The following is a 19,991-nucleotide window of genomic DNA, read 5'->3' as shown; positions in this document are numbered from 1 at the left end:
GAGATGAATCAAAAATCTTAGACAATGCAATCCATTAATCCAAGAGTAAATAGAAGTTAGTTATTAATTGTTGAGACGTATAAATCAAGAGCATCCACATGTAAAATTTAAGCAATAATCACGACAAGAAAATGTTATCCTTGGAAATTTTGTACGAATGATGTGGCAAGTGCGGAAGCAATCATGATGACCATTGACATTGGACTTGATGTGGCGCATTGGGGACATGTTGCTGACTCCATTGGCTTCGTAATGGCCCTTTTCTAGTCCTGATCTGCTGCGAAATGTTTAACGCTCGATTGAATCTCGTTAGTAATCATCTATTGATGATCAGCACATGCAAATGCTTTTTCGTGCCAGATATTTTGTCTGAAATTTGAATGCATGAAAATGAAAGAACAACATAGCGAAAACTGACTACACACAATATAATCCATCATATCGGCCAAAAGCATCATGAACCGCAGTACCCATTTGTGGTGCGGCCCTTTTCCTAACCGCACTCCATATAGCATCGGACATCCACCACGCGCTTACCAACGTCGTGCAATCGGGACGTAGGCGGTACAATTTTTTTAGCCTCTACATCCATCATATCTCGACATAAGATAATCTGATGCACTGGCCTTCTTCTCCGTGATTACGATTTGTGCTAGCTCTTACAGCCAAGAAGTGGAGCCAACTCAGCCAAGAAGTCGCTTCGGTCCACGCCGTATGATCAGCATATTCGCTCTCTTTTGACCACTTAAGTGATCACAGTAAACGTCAGTGCACGGCGTCATTGCATCTATAAAAGATTAAACAGGCTATCCCTCGCATCGAAAAGGTTTTTTGTTCATTGCAGGCGGAATTCAGTGTATTCATAGCCTATGTAACGTACTCTTCAAAGGGTGTGAATGGTCAAGCAGTGATAGAGTCACAATGGAGCGGGAAGTTCTTAATAGTGTGCAAGGCTCTTTCAGATTGGTTTCCCCTTCGATCAATTTCTTTCTAGTTCTTTTTTGTCTGCTTGCAAGAACTACAGCAACCCAAATCGGCTTTTATGACAATTCGTGTCCGAATATGGAATCCTTAGTTAAATCTACGGTTACTGCGCATGTGCAATCAGACATAACGATAGCTGCAGGACTTTTGCGGTTGCATTTCCACGACTGCTTTGTACAAGTAAGCTACATGGCATAATTTTCTCAAGTGAAGTTGACGTCTGTAACTAATTGCTACTGACAGAGCCGATGGTTCATAACCTTGACGATGGTGCACCAATTGGACACCTTCAGTATTTCTATGCCTAGGGGGCGTCGCGGTATCTTTATGAAAAAGAATGAAAATCCGATCGATTTGCTTTATGAAATCGTGATAGCATGAAATGTGAATCGCCCTGCTCACCGATGTAAATTGGTTGTTTTCGTAGGGCTGCGACGGCTCCGTCCTAATTGATGGCCCAAATGCAGAGAAAACTGCGTTGGCGAATATAGGACTACGCGGTTTCGAGGTTGTTGATGATGCAAAGTCAAAGATAGAGGGATATTGCCCTGGAGTCGTGTCCTGTGCAGACATATTAGCAGCTGCAGCTAGAGATGCTGTGCAGCTGGTAAGTATTGTAGTAGTAATTTCAATTTAGCGTGCTCCTGTCGAAGGCGATATCTCAGCAACAATTTAAGCAATGTCTTGAGCGCTTTCCTAACTGCTAATAGACGACTCGACTTTGGATAGAGCGGCGGACCCAGCTGGAATGTTCCGTTCGGAAGAAGAGATGGAAGAGTGTCATCTGCCTCTGATGCAGCCAACATGCCCTCGCCACTGGACACAATGTCGGTCCTGAAGCAGAAATTCTCTGGGAAGGGCCTCTCAGTACATGATCTTGTGATACTCAGTGGTGAGCTCAAATATCTTGGTAATAGAACGCACAGGCCAGTGCTACTCACATACAACATATGCTTTGAACCGTTGTGCGCTCCAGTCCCTTAAACGTGTAAAAGTGTACTCGTCTGATAAGTTCCATTATTTATCTTCTAGTCTGATCTACACCTTTCCACCTGAATTGCAGAATATATAATTTGATACTGTGTTTAAGTTTCACCAATGGCTACATTAGCATACGTTGTCATTTCAATGGAAAGATCAAGAGCTTCAATTGGGCTCTAGATATTAAATGCATCATGTAGAATGAGAGAACGACACACATTAAGGATTCAGCAGTGGGTTTAGCACGATGGCTGATCATCATCTTATTGCAGGAGCACATACCATCGGGCAAACCGAATGTCGATTCTTTAGCTACAGGCTGTACAACTATTCGGGAACAGGGAGAGCAGACCCGTCAATCAGCAGCGACTACGTGGAAACGTTGAAGGAGCTGTGTCCACAGAATGGTGACCCATTGAAGAAGGTGGCACTAGATAGGGGAAGCCAGACAGAGTTTGATACGAGCTTCTTCAACAACGTGAACCGAGGCTATGGGGTGCTGGAGTCTGACCAGAGGCTCATGTCGGACAGCATGACAGCCAGTGAGGTGCAGAGCTATGGAGGGTTGCTAACTGGGCTGCTTTGCATTCCATACAACTTGGCCTTTACCACTTCCATGGTCAAAATGAGCAATATAGAAGTTAAGTCCGGGACACAAGGAGAGATTCGAAAGCTGTGTTCTTCCTTTAATTAGGAACCCTCACAAAGATCAGAATAGTCTTGTACTTAGTAATTCTGAGTGTCGTACACGATAGATCATCCGAAAGTCTACTACGCAATTAATCGTGCACTGAAATCAGCTTCATGTAATACTGTGTTGATGTATTGTAAATTGTGACCTGATAATGAGGGTTTTGCTTCCTAGTCATGTTTGCTATATTTTGTTTTGGTTTGCTATATTTTGTTTTGGGATTCAGGCAAAGTGATGGAGGGACTACGAAGGTGGTTTTTGCATTTGTTTAAGCTATAAAGTCATGTCTTGAAGATGTTACGTGGTGTCATGGCTTTCACGCTATGAGTCAAACCAACTCAACCTAATCATTAGGCATTAGTCAAATTTGACTTTTTCCCGTTCAATCTATGTGTACTATGAAAGATAAAACAAAAGAACGGGGAATAGATTATGCTAATGAGTTTTTTTCTCCAAAAAGTTAGCAATTGCTCCTTTCAACCCAATGTTATCACATGACGATCTTGAACCTATACAATACAAAAGCTAAGGTCAAATCTCCAAGGAGAAGACAAACACCAACTTGCTCTTGAAATTTTTCTCATAGTCAAGTAAACAATTGCATTCTTAGTGACTAAATAGCATAACCCTTACCATGGTTGTGAAACTACAAAAGTTGTAAATGATGTGCAAAGTGGCATAACGTGATAAATCGATGGATATTTTATTGAATGGTGTATGATGAAACTACCTCAATAGGTGACCCATCAAATGAAAACTGCTCTTGGCGCATGACGGCTCAAGATGTATTAAAGATCATAACCTTGTTTTTACGTAGGTTGACCTTCAAATCATGAAACTCACAAAAGGACTGTAGTGCGTCAAGGTATCTCTGGAGCCCCTTTGCTGAGGAAGACAAGAGAGCCACATCATTTGCGTAAAGCAATATTCGGATCAGCGTACCTGCAAGAGAGCAACCTACCCCACCTGTGTCTGCATCACTGTCTCAAGCTCCTCAATGTAGAGGCCAAACAAGCCAGACGATAATGGACATCCTTGTTTGACCCTGATTGTGCACATGATCTCGTCTGTCCACCAAGATCCTGTCAGGACTCTGCGTGAAACTCTCTCGTAAAGTGCCATGACAGCCAAAATGATCTCCTGGTTGTAACCCAAATCCTGTAGGTGCGGTATGAGGCGGGCTCTCGAGACTGTGTCAAATGCCTTGTGGAAATCCACAAAGCAACAGTAAACCCTCTGCTTCCATGCCCTCACCTCCTTGATGATACATCTAAGCGTGAGAATGTGTTCCATGGTCCCATGATCATGCCGAAATCCGGCTTGCCCTGCTGCTCTAAGTCCTCGACACTCCGCAAATCTTCTGACCTCATAATCAAGTACTAATGCATAGATCTTGGACATGACATGTCCAATCATAATGGTCCTGTATTTCTCCGAGCTCATGGGATCCCCTACCGCCTTGTGAATGGGTGAGATAGTGTTAACGGTCTAGGTGCATGGAAACCCCAAACAAACAGCTTCATTAAATAGCTTTGCTAAGATCAGGGCTAGGGTAGGTGCATGGAAACCCCAAACAAACAGCTTCATTAAATAGCTTTGCTAAGATCAGGGCTAGGAGGTTAATCCTATATGCAATGAACTCAGTGCATAGTCTCTCATGATCCTTTGCTCGGCCATTATGAAGTTTCATTACGGCATCCTTTACCCCCCCCCTAGTGAAGAGAGTGCAAGATGTGGGGCGTGGCATATGTGAGGTTAGGGACTAGCTGATTTGGGATATCATAGAGTGTGCGTGCATAATCAAACCACACCTGAGAGTCAATGAGTGGTGAGGGGGACTGTCCCTCTAGAAATCTCCACCAAAAGTCGTTAGAGTTGTTACTAAACAAAATGTTGAGTAGCTCCTCCTCGTTTCGGTGAACAAAGTCTAGTTTCTTTCTGCGTACCAGTCGACGATACTCACATAGCATCTCTGGTTTGATCGGAACAGCGTTTTTGGTTTTGAATTTGAGCTGACAGCTTAAAGCCTTACACTCATCATCGTACCAGCTATTATAGGACACAGTCCCAGGGGGTGGTGGGCAGGTGGAGCAGGTAATGTGGGGGAAAGTGTGAAGAGTAGTCTCGTGTAGTGAGCGGGTGACTAGGACAGCATGATCCTCTAATAGGGGTATGAAGTCGATGTAGGCAAGAAGTATGTATAAACGGCTAGAGTAAGTAGGTGAGTGATCGCGATCAAAGCATATATCATGGTAGGTGGAGTAAGAACTCAGCGGGGTGGAAAGTGCTGCGTGACAGGGAATGGAAATGCTAAACAAAAGATAGGTATGATCAGCCCCTAGAGGGAGAGGTGCTAGGGTAAAGTCAGTGGTGCGAGATGTGAAGGCAGGGGATCCCATGATGTAGTCAACAACACTGGAGCCTCCCCCATGTGGAAAGCACGTGACACCACCTAAGGCGGGCCATCCATCAAGACCATTACAAATAATGAGATCATGCATCCTGCCGAGGTCTAATAGGGCCTGCCCATAAGATGTGAATGGTCCTCGTCTGTCGTCGAATCCGTAGCATACCTACCTCCTCAAGGTCAATGTTTGGCAGTAGAGTGGAATCATCCTTGAAGTCGAGGAGTGGTGCCTGACGAGCGCTTGTCCTCGCATTGAAGTCCCGAACTAGGAGGACTTCTCCGCAACTAGAGAAGTCAACAATGGACTAATAAAGAGCAGCAAATGGAGATGTCTCATCCTCACCTCGAATATCTCTAGCAAAGTGGGAGGTCTCAGGGGGAAGTAGCAAACTGCAATAAACAGATCCCGTTTGTCCATGTGCCGGAATCCGGATCCAAAGAAACCTGGAATATGCATCTCTTTCTTCTACTGAGATGGCCCCCAAAAGTATGGATCTCTATGACTCCTCCTGACCCTCGAACCCCTCCTGTATCCATCATCTCATCTGTGTAGGCAGACTCCCATGTATACACGCTGACTACTAGTAGTGGGCGCTCTGGACTTTGATGTATCTCTATATAAAAGACTATGTCGTGACCTGTATAAGATTCCGAGAAGTTCCCTGGTTCTGACCATAAGGTAGCATTACAGTTCCAGATGGTGTAGGATAGGGTCTCGGATATCTGAGTCTCATAGACCCTGCCTCCCTCTGTGGGAGGGGAGGTGGGTTTCCAACGAGGGCATGCAAGGAGTCGTCCATCTCGTACTTCTGCCCACTTCCCATCCTTGCGGGCCTGCTCTTGCTCTTGCAACAGGAAGTGCCTCTCCTCAACTTGTAGTGTAGTGAGGTCCTCATCCATGGAGATCATTGGCTGGTCTCGTAAGGCTGACCTATGACATAAAGCCAAAGTCGTGCCTGAGCGTCATGGAGCTATATGATCAGGGGCTGCTCTCGGTTGGGGTCCGTCCCCACCGGCCATGCTCTCTCAATCTTGTGCTCAGTCGCCCCTAGAGTAGTGGCCACGAAGGCCACCGTCGCATTTGCCATCAGTGTAGCCTCAGTACATCGAATCCCACATACTCTAATCTTGAGAGCCTTACTGGCCCTCTGCTGCTGCTCTAGGAGGGTAGCCAAAATGGTTACCCTTGCAGGTTTTCGTTTGGCTACGTCAACCTATCTAGACGTCTTCTCGATGGCAGATTGCATGCTCATAATCTGTGCCTCCACAATTGAGGTGCTCCCTGGGACTATGTGTATAGCAGTGATCTCTTGACAGAGCTGTGAGATCTCCTGTCTAAGTCCCTGAATAAGATCAGCCTGGTCTCAGATAGCCTGAGACTGCTCTTGTATGAGACGCGCCTGCTCTTGGGTGAAGCGTGTCTGCTCCTGTGCAAAGCATGACAGCTCCATCTCGCGCTCTCGGATACTATGTACCTCCATCAACAAGTTCTTCCAAGCCTCTGATGGGTCAGCTCGTCCGCACCCTAGCGGAAACTGAAGACTGTGGCATGAAAGTGTGAGGATGCAATTGGAGGCTGGGTGAGATGGGTGCGGCTTGGATGAGGTGGTCCAAGCAGGGTGTGGGCACTATCATAATCGGTGAGAAAACCATAGCGGGAGAAGAAGGGAGAGATAGAAGAAATGATGTCAGTAACAACCCCTCTATTCCAGGGGAGGGTGGATCAATCGATGTCATGGGTATGGATATATCACTGCCAGTAGCTGTAGCTGCGGAGGCCCAACCAATCCTCCATCATGTGGAATAACTGATCTCTCATCATCAAGTCAAACAATCTAGGCGTCCATTGCTCCTCTCCCTTGGAGTCAAAATTCAACCCCCAAAAAAGAGTGGAACCGAGAACCAAAAACTCCAATGGACCCTTCATTTCGGGTCACTTCCAATGCCATGGAGTACTTGTCTAGAATCTCAATGTGGTTCGACGATCCAAGACACAAAAACTCCATCAGTAAGGGTCCCCTGGACATGAGAAGCTGTAGCCTCTCCACCCTAGCCCACTCTGTATCCACAAGTCTGACCCCCAGCATGGACTGCCATACATCCCCGCTGGATGGACCAAGGAGTAAAAAAGCAACGCTTTGGTCCGTGGATCTTGACAAATGAGAGCAGAAGCACTGGCAAATGAAGCATATCCTTTGCTCAAGTGTGCCTACATCGCAAGTCTCATAGTGAAGATGGGTCCAGAAATTGCGCCGTGTAATTTAACATGGTATCAGAGCCCAAGCGGCTCTAAGGATCGAAGAATAGAAGAGAGGCAAGGGCTTCAACAGCATACGGAGTGCTGGCAACAAGAAGCGGCTCAACAGGGAGCAGCTCGAGTTCAGCAGCTGTTGCTGCACCAACAATCCAAGCGTTGAGGATTCGCCCACCAACCTTCTCTGAAGGCAAGCTAGATGGTACGAACTACACTCTATGGAAGTTTAAAATTATTGCTATTCTGGATTCATATGAGCTTCTGGAGACAGTACTGGGGACTGACCCAGAACCACAAGGAACCAAAGACCCAGCAAATCCGGGGAGTATGATACCTCCCAAAGCCAAGCCAGTGGCTTTAAGTACAAAAAAGAGTAGCTAGCACTACTTCTACGACTAATCTATGTTCTCCATGTCCTCGCTCCCTTCCATGCTCCCGTCTGTGCTCCCTTCTGCACCTCCTTCCTCGTCTTCCTCATCCTCTTGTGCACGGGGCTGTAAACAAGGGACAACATATATCAATGTATGAAAAATCAAATCTTTACTTATAATTTTGGCATTATTTAATTACTTTCAAATACCTGGGGGGCCGCTCCAGTAGCCCAGGTATACTGCTCCTCAGTAATCAACCCGTCATCATAGAAGTGCCTCCATGTATCTCCTCTGCGATGGTTGCGGTGGTAGGCTGTCTTCACAGGAGTAAGGTATCTACCCACGATCTCAAGCTACATGATGACACACTTTGCGGAGGGATTAGTACAAAGAAACAACCTCCTAATAAACTACATAAGCAATATAATTTGAGATCAATACTTACAAATTGGGCCTCCCATGATTCAACACCCTCTGCTCCAAAATGCGCGCTTCCATATTTCTCCATCTGGATCCTCCGTGCCTCCACGTGCTGCAGACTAGGGTCCTCCCTCGCTGACTTTATTGCCTTCTTCCACTCACGCTTGTCATGAGTGGTGTGGGGTGGGCCCCTTGTTGGTTGACCTGCCTCAAGCCTGGCAAGCTCCACTAGTGCCTGCCTCTTAAGCAAAGATCTTTTATTGCCAAGTATCGTAACAATCTTTGACTTGGCCGATTTATCTGTGAACTGGCGAATGGGGGGGTTAGGATACCTAGAGTGAACAGCAGCGAGGGTCTCATCAGCCAACCTCTTTGGCTAGTCTTTGTAGTGGATAAAGCAATCTCATTGTTAGCAATTACAGAGCACATGAAGGCCATGATGTCCTTCCCTTGCGCATCCATCAAGATGCCTCCTATCTAAGTGATGTCATAATAAATCGTACCATCACCCGGAGGCACATCTAAATCATCTGAATCATCATCGTCCCCACCACCATCCCTCCCAAAGCACTATGCCATGCATCCCCCACCGCTCTCCCTGCTACTATGCCTACTACCGTGTCGTGTCGAGCTCGTACGCTGGCCACTCATAGCTAGAGACTGCACGGGACTACGCTGACCACTCGTAGCTGGAGAACCGAGTCTCGATGGCACAGGAGTACATCGACGGCTCTGTGAGACAGAAGGACCTCCTAACGGCATGGGGGAAGGGGCATAAGACAAGATGGAAGAAGGGACATAAGACGGCATGGGGGAAGGGGCATAAGACGGTATGGGGGAAGGGGCGTAAGAAGGGGCATAAGATGGCTGTGCTGACTCTGCTGGGGTGATCTCAGGCAGTGTGGGGTGGTTTGGAGTCTGTAGTGCCGACTGCTAGGGAGTGTTTAGAGTACCCGTCATATACCCGTATAACTCCGCAAGAGTAGGAGGGTGCCCTAAAAGGTTATATAAGTCCTTCCAAATAGATTCCCGGGGATCAAGTGAGCTGGAAGCGCTTCCTGGCCACATGTTGAACTGGAAAAAAGGAAAAAAATCTATTACTGATGAGCTGAGAAGAAAGGGGAAGGGAAGAGAGGCTTATTGTCGGATCGCGTCTATAGACACGTCTGACTAGTGCATCTATAGACGTGTCTAATAGAGCATCTAACAGAGCGTCTAATAGTGTCTGCAAACAGGCTAGAAGCACGTTTAGACGTGCCTGTAGATGTGCTTTTAGACGCGCTCTGAGATGCGCCTATACACGCACTCCGACAGACGAGATTTCTAAAAAGTAGAAAAGGGCATTGCGCCCAACACACAAACATGACACTGATACCCAGATCATGTGCTTCTTGGATATAAGAAAGTACAAATCTAAAGAGAACAAAGTTCCAAACAACTGCAAAAGGACTTACTTGGATAGAGGTATGGAAGGTTCTTCTTCTTTTTCAAAGTTGCTTCTCCTCCTTGTTCTTCCTCCTCTCCTTTAAGCTTAGAAGTAAGTGTGGGTGCCTTCCTCTTAAGTGTAAGCTTGGAAGTAAGTATGGGAGCCTTCCTCTTAAGCGTCGAAACTGTGGATCTGCTAATGAGGAAGGAAGCAAGCCGCGCGAAGTATAAGTAATGTTAAGAAAAGCAAAGCGAGCGTGCTAAAAGCAGGTTTAAAAGCCACGTCTATAATCACATCTAATAGCATGTCTATAGCCGCGTCTAAATACATAGAGTAGATGCGCCTTTAGACGTGATCTTAGACGCACTTTTAGACGCGCCTTTAGACGCGCCACAGAGATTTAATTAAACATTTGAAGAAAGCAAATTTGGTGGGTTGTTTGTTTGTAGGATGTCTTCATCTTCAACAAGTAGCTCCAGTGAGGATGAAACCCTCCGTATCCACCATCGTGAAATGTGGTTGGAGCAAAAAATCAAATGTTTGTGTGATCGATGTCAAGGAAACATGTATCATGCACGTAGGATTACACTCAATCATATCTCAAAGTATGGAGAACGAGATATGACCGTAAACAGGGTAAGGGTTTGTAAGTTAAGGTTGATTGAGATACCTATGGGTGTTCATATGTTTGAGTTATGATCCCGTTTTAATTTGATACAGGATGCAGTGCCACATCCGCATATGTTGCCCTATGCTCGCCGTGAGGAGGCGAAGCATCGGCGATATGAGGTGGGATCTTCAGGAGGGACCGTTACGGATGCATGGAGTGATGGTGATAGTAGCCCTCTACCATTACCTCATGAAGCCGTGGAGGAGGAGGTGTTTGATGATATGGTGCGGGATTTATATGTCCATCAAGGGAGGGATGATAGCATGGAGCAAGATTATCTTTTTACTGCAGCATCGACTCCACTGTTTGAGGGGTGTACATTCTTTGTTCTACGTGCCTCCCTTGAGTTACTAAACTTGCAAACCATCTATGGATGGAGCAATGCAAGTTTGAATGCATTACTCAAGTAAGCTTTAAAGTCTATTTTGCAAACATGGTGAATTATGCTAGTGGGTCAATTACTCGAATGCTTTTCCTCATTTATAGTCTTCACGTGCAGGCTACTTTGTAAAATGCTTCCAAGGGAGAATAAACTACCGACCTCAAGAGATATGGCAAGGCAACATGTGACCTCTCTTGAAGGATTAGATTACAAGCGCATCCATGCATGTGTCAACGATTGCGTTTTGTTTCGTGGACTACATAAGCATGCAAGAGAGTGTCCTACTTGTGGAGAGGCAAGATATAGAGCAGATCTCAAAACCTTGGACGTGCCTCGTAAGGTATTGCGACATTTTCCCATAATCTCTCGCATCCAACATATGTTCAAGTGCAAATCTATTGCAGAGCTCATGTCATGGCATTCCTCCCATCGATCAACTGATGGCAAGTGGAGAACTCCCGTGGACTCTCCTGCGTGGAAGCATATTGAAGACACATGGCCAAGCTTCAAGGAAGAACCTAGGAGCTTGAGACTTGGATTGGGTATGGACGGTGTGAACCCATTTGGTCTCAAAAGCACATCTTACAGTGTATGGCCAATGGTATTGGTGAATTACAATCTTCCACCCTCTATGGCTATTAAGAAAGGACATGTTATGCTGTCCCTTCTAATTCCAGGGAAATATACACAACAAGACAAAGCACCCATAGACGCACGCACAGACGCGTTTCATGAACTAAATAAAAAACTTATGGGCGCGTCTATTTGCACGTCTTGAGACCCGCATCTAATTGTGCGTCTATATATCAGACTTACGCGCGTGTAGACGCACAGTTAGATGCATAAATAGACGCTCTTATAAACGCTTTTATAGACGCACATATAGACGCAAGTCGAACAGACAGACGCGAATATAAACGCGTTTTTAAACGCACTGATAGATGCGCTTTTTTTTTAAAAAAAAAATTTACAGAATACTGTGTATGTTGTGTATGCTATATAGTTACAAGAATCCCATATCCACATTCTGTAATTCAATTCTTACAGCCAACCGCATTTTAATTACAATTCCAAATAAAATATTACAACTCCAAAATGCAATAAAATTAAAAGCTCAAAAAGTGCTTGTATATACATATCGCACGAAGCTAAGCCACATCATGTGGCTTCAAGTACAAAAAATAAGGAAGCTAAGCCACGTCATGTGGCTTCAAGTACAAAAAATAAGAGGAGTCTATATACAAGAGGCACGAAGCCAAGCCAGTGGCTTTAAGTACAAAAAAGAGTAGCTAGCACTACTTCTACGACTAATCCTCGCTGCCTTCCATGCTCCCTTTTGCGCTCCCTTCTGCGCCTCCTTCTTCGTCTTCCTCATCGTCTTGTGCATGGGCCTATAAACAAGGGACAACATATATCAATGTATGAAAAATCAAATCTTTACTTATAATTTTGGCATTATTTAATTACTTTCAAATACCTGGGGGGCCGCTCCAGTAGCTCGGGTATACTGCTCCTCAGTAATCAAGCCGTCATCATAGAAGTGCCTCCATGTATCTCCTCTGCGATGGTGGCAATGGTAGGCTGTCTCCACTGGAGTAGGGTATCTGCCCACGATCTCAAGCTGCATGACCGCGACACACTTTGTGGAGGGATTAGTACAAAGAAACAACCAACCTCCTAATAAACTACATAAGCAATATAATTTGAGATCGATACTTACAAATTGGGCCTCCCATGATTCAACACCCCCTGCTCCAAAATGCGCGCTTCCATATTCCTCCATCTGGATCCTCCGTGCCTCCACGTGCTGCAGACTGGGCTCCTCCCTCGCTGACTTCATTGCCTTCTTCCACTCACGCTTGTGAGCGGTGTGGGGCGGGCCCCTTGGTGGTTGACCTGGCAAGCTCCGCTAGTGCCTGCCTCTTAAGCGAAGATCTTTTATTGCTAAGTATCGTAACAATCTTTGACTTCCCCCATTTATCTATGAACTGGCGATTAGGGGGGTTAGGATACCTAGAGCGAACAGTAGCAAGGGTCTCATCAGCCAACCTCTTTGGGTGGTCTTTATAGTGGATAAAGCAATCTCTGTAATTGTTAGCAATTACAGAGTGCATGAAGGCCATGATGTCCTTCCCCCATGCATCCATCAAGATGCCTCCTATCTGAGTGATGTCATAATAAATCATACCATCACCCAGAGGCACGTCTAAATCATCTGAATCATCCTCCTCCTCACTGCCACATGGCCCAAAGCACTGTGCCATGCATCCGCCACCGCTCTCCCTGCTACTATGCCTGCTACCCTGTCGTGTCGAGCTCGTACGCTGGCCACTCGTAGCTGGGGACTGCACGGGACTACGCTGACCACTCATAGCTGGAGAACCGAGTCTCGACGGCTAGGGAGTACGTCGACGGCTCGCCGAGACAGAAGGACCTCTTGACGGCATGGGGGAAGGGGCATAAGACGGGATGGCAGAAGGGACATAAGATGGCATGGGGGAAGGGGCATAAGATGGTACGGGGGAAGGGGCATAAGACGGCTGTGCTGACTCCACTAGGGTGATCTCAGGTGGTGTGGGGTGGCTCGGAGTCTGTAGTGCCGACTCCTGGGGCATGTTAAGAGTACCCGTCATATACCCGTATAACTCCGCAGGACTAGGAGGGTGCCCTAAAAGATTATATAAGTCCTTCCAAATAGATTCCCGGGGATCAGGTGAGCTAGAAGAGCTTCCTGGCCACATGTTGAACTGGAAAAAAGGAAAAAAATCTATTACTGATGAGCTGAGAAGAAAGGGGAAGAAAAAAGAGGCTTACTATCAGAGCACGTCTATAGACCCGTCTTATTTGCACGTCTATAGACGTGTCTAACAGAGTGTTTAACAGTGCGTTTAACAGTGCGTCTAACAGTGCGTTTAACAGTGCATCTAACAGTGCATTTAAAAGTGCGTCTAACAGGGCGTCTATGTGAGCGTCTATAGACGCGTCTGTGTGTGTCTGCAACAAGCCAGACGCACGGTTAGACGTGCTTTTAGACGTGCCCTGAAATGCGCCTATAGACGCGCTCCGATAGGCGAGATTTCTAAAAAGTCGAAAAGGACGTTGCGCCCGACACAAAAACGTGATGCTCATACCTAGATCCTGCGTTTCCTGGTTGCGAGAAAGTACAAAACTGAAAAGAGCAAACTTCCAAACACGAACAACTCCAAAAGGACTTACTTGGATAAAGGTATGGAAGGTTCTTCTTTCTTTTCCAAACTTGCTTCTTCTCCTTGTTCGTACTCCTCCTCTCCTTTAAGCTTGGAAGTAAGTGTGGGTACGGTCCCTTTCTCTTGAGTGAAAGCTTGGAAGTGTGTATGGGAGGCTCTCTCTTAAGCTTCAAATCTATGGAACTGCTAATAAAGAAGGAAGGAAGCCGCTCGCGAAGTTTAAGTAATGTAAAGAAAAGCAAAGCGAGTGGCGCGCCGAAAAGTAGGTTTAAAAGCCGCGTCTATAGTCGCGTCTCTTAGCGCGTCTAAAGCTTGGCCTCAAGAGAGACCAAATGGGCGTGTTTTTTTACCTCGTGCGCTGTGGATGTTATCAAAGCTAGAGATGGCGACGGTGAAGCGCACTATTACTACAATTCGTACTCCCACTGGATGCATGAGGTGTTTGAAGGGAGCCTTTACAAAGAGCAAGAAAAGAGGTGTAGAGCAATTATATGGCTTGAAATCTCATGATTGGCACAAGATGCTCCAAGTAAGTATTTTATATGCATAATATCTTTTTCCTTTCAAATTTGTGAGTGAATAGCTATAAGCAACTAATCAACCACCTCCTCGCGGGTTCAGTTCATACTACCTACTAGCATTTCACGTAGTGCATCGAAGGATGTGAAAGATTGTCTTTACAAGATGGGCGAGCTTGTGAGGTATGTGAGCTCGAAGGAAATAGATCCCACCACACTTGAGAATGCTCGAGTTATGTCAGTGGAGGCGGTTTGTTTAGTGGAGGAGACATTTCCACGTTCTATTCTCACAAGCCAACTACATCTCATAGGACATTTGGTGGATGAGATTGCTATATGCGGTACTATACATGCACGATGGTTGTTCTTCCTCGAGCGTTTCATGAAGACCTTGAAGGGCTTCATGAGACAAAATGCAAGACCCAAAGGTAGCATGGCCGAGGGTTGGTTGGTACAAGAGTCACTTGTATATATTTCTGAGTTTCTTGTTGATGTGGATAGCTCTCTCCCACGACTATGGAGAGATGATGAAGACGTAAGGATGACCTCTATTGTGCCTCAAGGAAAAGGATGCAACAAAGTAATAGACACGGAGTTGCATAATAGTATCAACCTCTTTTGCATGCTTAATAGTGATGTGATGAAAAGATGGGTGACAAGATACGAGGATGCAAAGGCAAGAAGACAAGAAGAAAGGGCCCTCTTTCTACACACCACGGATCTCGTGTGCCATACCCTCAGCATCTAAGAGCACTTCCAAAGGATATTCATGTGGATTGGCTACTTGATGAAATGGAGAAAGCAGAGAAAGACGAGGGGATGCATATCACAATGGAAGAATGGGAGTATGCTAGGGGATGCATGAGCAAGGTAGGTATATAGAATGTTATGCATAAGTTAGGAGCTTTTTATAATTTAGATTGCTTATTTAATTGATTTTTTCTTGGTGTAGTGCACTATGTTCAATGCTATATGGTGTGAGGGCAAGCATTTTCGAACACAACGGATTGATGATAAGAGAAACACACAAGATTGCGGCGTCATTGCTAGCTTTGAGGGAGCCAATGGAGCCATGGATGATTATTGTGGCATAATCCAAGATATCATTATGCTTGACTTTCGACGCTTCTTTGTGTATGTTTTGGATGTAAAGTGGTTTAAGGACGTGGTGGAAAGAGGCCCTAATGCAACAATCAAACGCCATGCAAGTGGCTTTGTAACTATTGACTCCACAAAGTTTTGGCAAAGTAGGAAGGACACACTAGTACTACCGCAACAATGTGAACAGGTACTGTGCACACACATAAAAATACTCGCTTTTAAATATTTGATGCAAGAAAAGTAACATGATTGTATTTGTGTTTGAATTAGGTTGTCTATCAACCAATGGTGGATAATAATAGATGGTGGCATGTCATACCTATTATGCCACGTTCCAAAGTGATGTATAGTACATTTACTAATATGGAGCGTATGGAGGATGATCATGGCCATGGACGTGATGATGACCGTGAAACAAGAGAGGAGGAGGATCATGAGATAGGAGATATAGATATTGAGGCCATTACCCGTGAGGACGAGCCTACCATTGGAGATGCTGATTTCGATGAGCACATGAGTGGCACAAGTAGTAGTGGGTTGAATGTATTTGTAGATCTAAACACTTGTTTGGATTTTGAAGTAGATAGTTTGGCAAGGGTTGATCTCATTGAGGATGAGATTGAACCGTAGCCCCACAATTGATATTGGCAAAACTATTTTACATATTGTCTCATTCTCCTCATCTCACTTAATTCTTGTATATGTGGGCTTGCAAAAAATTATGTGCTTTGGTAATCATGGGCAATGTTTGGAAAGCAATGATGTACACCAAAATCTCACTTTCTGTATTCTCTGGAGCGCATCTATTTACGCGTCTAAATGCGCATCTGGTTCTCAGTGTAAACGCGCAAATAAATGTGCAAATACACGCGCAAATAGACACGCTAATAAACGAGATGTTAGACGGGCCCGTATTTTTTCAGGTCAAACGCGCAAATAGACGCGGTGATTTACGCGCAAATAGACGAGCGTTTAGACGCGCATTTAGACGCGCCCGTAATTTCTCTACTAAAGCAACGCCTATAGACGTGCCCGCTATTTTGCGCATGTACCAAGCGCGTCTATAGTTGCTTTGTGTTGTTGTGATAAAGTCAAAAACCCTGATGTTTATTTGGAGCCTTTGATTGACGAGCTAGAGATACTTTGGAGAGGTATCGAGGTGCATGATGTGAGCAGGCCTCCCTCATCACGAGACTTCAACTGCAAAGTAGTCTTGATGTGGACGATGCATGACTTCCCAGGCTATGGCGAGTGTTCAGGTAAGCATTGCATTTCTAATTATGAATAGGCAAAGGATGTGGCACCCTAAACCCACCTTCCACTCTTAATTGCATCTATTGTTCAGGTCTCACTACATCGGGTTACCATGCATGTCCTGTTTGTGGTCCTTCACTAGTTGCCTCACGGGTAGATGCATTGAATAAGGTCATCTATGAGAATCACCATCGATTTCTCCCACTTGATCATCCTAGATATGTTGCCCCTTGGAATGAAGTCCTCCCACAATCACTCACCGCGGGAGATTGGATGAGAATTTGGGATGGTTCCATGACTCCTCCACCACTTGGCATGAGCCGGTAAGGGTTTGTAACTATTGTGTGCTATATTGGCTGGAAATAAAGATTGCCCGCTAACACTTTATTTTGCTTAGATACTCCATCTTTTATCGTTTACCATATTGGTCCCACCTCAAGATCAATCACCTGCTTGATCCCATGCATATCTTCAAGAATGTGGCATCTACCATTTGGGAGCATTTGAATGGGACACGAGATTTCACAGGCATAAGGGAGGATTTACGTACCACAGGGAGGATGCATGAAGCTTGGCCATAAGAGAGACCAAATGGGCGTGTTTTTTTACCTCGTGCATCGTGGATGTTATCAAAGCTAGAGATGGCAACGGTGAAGCATGCTATTACTACAATTTGTACTCCCATTGGATGCATGAGGTGTTTGAAGGGAGCCTTTACAAAGAGCAAGAAAAGAGGTGTAGAGCAATTATATGGCTTGAAATCTCATGATTGGCACAAGATGCTCCAAGTAAGTATTTTATGTGCATAATATCTTTTTCCTTTCAAATTTGTGAGTGAATAGTTATAAGCAACTAATCAACCACCTCCTCGTGGGTTCAGTTCATACTACCTACTAGCATTTCACGTAGTGCATCGAAGGACGTGAAAGATTGTATTTACAAGATGGGCGAGCTTGTGAGGTACTTTACATGATACAAAATATGATGCGTATCAATGCTCCGTGCAAGTTTGAATGCATATTGCTAATATGCTGTACTTTTTCATTTCTAGGTATGTGAGCTCAAAGGAAATAGATCCCACCATGCTTGAGAATGCTCGAGTTATGTCAGTGGAGGCGGTTTGTTTAGTGGAGGAGACATTTCCACGTTCTATTCTCACAAGCCAACTACATCTCATAGTGCATTTGGTGGATGAGATTGCTATATGCGGTACGATACATGCACGATGGTTGTTCTTCCTAGAGCACTTCATGAAGACCTTGAAGGGCTTCGTGAGACAAAATGCAAGACCCGAAGGTAGCATGGCCGAGGGTTGGTTGGTACAAGAGTCACTTGTATATATTTCTGAGTTTCTTGTTGATGTGGATAGCTCTCTCCCACGACTATGGAGAGATGATGAAGACCTAAGGATGACCTCTATTGTGCCTCAAGGGAAAGGACGCAACAAAGTAATAGACACGGAGCTGCATAATAGTATCAACCTCTTTTGCGTGCTTATACGAGGATGCAAAGGCAAGAAGACAAGAAGAAAGGGCCCTCTTTCGTACACACCACGGAACTCGTGTGCCATACCCTCGGTATCTAAGAGCACTTCCAAAGGATATTCATGTGGATTGGCTACTTAATGAAATGGAGAAAGCAGAGAAAGACGAGGGGATGCATATCACAATGGAAGAATGGGAGTATGCTAGGGGATGCATGAGCAAGGTCGGTATATAGAATGTTATGCATAAGTTAAGAGCTTCCAATAATTTAGATTGCTTATTTAATTGATTTTTTCTTGGTGTAGTGCACTATGTTCAATGCTATATGGTGTGAGGGCAAGCATTTTCGAACACAACGGATTGATGATAAGAGAAACACACAAGATTGCGGCGTCATTGCTAGCTTTGAGGTAGCCAATGGAGCCATGGATGATTATTGTGGCATAATCCAAGATATTATTATGCTTGACTTTCGACGCTTATTTGTGTATGTTTTGGATGTAAAGTGGTTTAAGGACGTGGTGGAAAGAGGCCCTAATGCAACAATCAAACGCCATGCAAGTGGCTTTGCAACTATTGACTCCACAAAATTTTGGCAAAGTAGGAAGGACACACTAGTACTACCGCAACAATGTGAACAGGTACTGTGCACACACATAAAAATACTCGCTTTTAAATATTTGATGCAAGAAAAATAACATGATTGTATTTGTGTTTGAATTAGGTTGTCTATCAACCAATGGTGGATAATAATAGATGGTGGCATGTCATACCTATTATGCCACGTTCCAAAGTGATGTATAGTACATTTACTAATATGGAGCGTATGGAGGATGATCATGGCCATGGACATGATGATGACCGTGATACGAGAGAGGAGGATGATCATGAGATAGGAGATATAGATATTGAGGCCATTACCCGTGAGGATGAGCCTACCATTCGAGATGCTGATTTCGATGAGCACATGAGTGGCACAAGTAGTAGTGGGTTGAATGTATTTGTAGATCTAAACACTTGTTTGGATTTTGAAGTAGATAGTTTGGCGAGGGTTGATCTCATTGAGGATGAGATTGAACCGTAGCCCCATAATTGATATTGGCAAAACTATTTTACATATTGTCTCATTCTCCTCATCTCACTTAATTCTTGTATATGTGGGCTTGCAAAAAATATTGGCTTTGGTAATCATGGGTAATGTTTGGAAAGCAATGATGTACACCAAAATCTCACTTTCTATATTCTCTGGTTTGCATCTATCTACGCGTCTAAATGCGCGTCTGATTCTCAGTGTAAACGTGCAAATAAACGCGCTAATACACGTGCAAATAGACACGTTGATAAATGCGATGTTAGACAGGCCCGTATTTTCTCAGTTTAGACGCGCAAGTACATGCGTCAATTTACGTGCAAATAGACGAGCTTTTAGACGCTCTTTTAGACATGCCCGTAATTTCTCTAATAAAGCAATGCCTATAGATGCACCCGCTATTGTGCACGTCTACCAAGCGCGTCTATAGTTGCTTTGTGTTGTTGTGAACCATCGTGCATGTATAGTACCACATATAGCAATCTCATCCACCAAATGCACTATAAGATGTAGTTGGCTTGTAAGAAATATAGAACGTGGAAATGTCTCCTTCACTAAACAAACCACCTCCACTGACATAACTCGAGCATTCTCAAGCGTGGTGGGATCTATTTCCTTTGAGCTCACATACCTAGAAATGAAAAAGTACACCATATTAGCAATATGAACATCTTGCATGGAGCATTGATACGCATCATATTTTGTATCATGCAAAGTACCTCACAAGCTCGCCCATCTTGTAAATACAATCC

General features: G+C 44.7%; 1 protein-coding gene across 1 annotated transcript; it reads left to right on the top strand.

The window, feature by feature from the left end:
- The first annotated feature begins 849 nt into the window (after positions 1-849).
- On the top strand, positions 850-2,803 carry LOC147906077 (cationic peroxidase 2-like). Its single transcript, XM_087383015.1, has 4 exons — positions 850-1,164; positions 1,412-1,591; positions 1,714-1,876; positions 2,238-2,803. Exons 1-4 carry the CDS (start codon positions 922-924, stop codon positions 2,657-2,659), a joined length of 1,008 nt encoding a protein of 335 aa, XP_087239141.1. The 5' UTR covers positions 850-921; the 3' UTR covers positions 2,660-2,803.
- Positions 2,804-19,991: the final 17,188 nt, after the last annotated feature.

The sequence above is a fragment of the Dipteris shenzhenensis genome, chromosome 1, assembly GCF_047967505.1.
Source record: "Dipteris shenzhenensis isolate YYH24624 ecotype China chromosome 1, Dip_SZ_1.0, whole genome shotgun sequence".
In the NCBI taxonomy this organism is placed as follows: Eukaryota; Viridiplantae; Streptophyta; class Polypodiopsida; order Gleicheniales; family Dipteridaceae; genus Dipteris; species Dipteris shenzhenensis.
The sequence above is the reverse complement of the archived record's forward strand: the minus strand, read 5'-3'. Positions and strand labels throughout refer to the sequence as shown.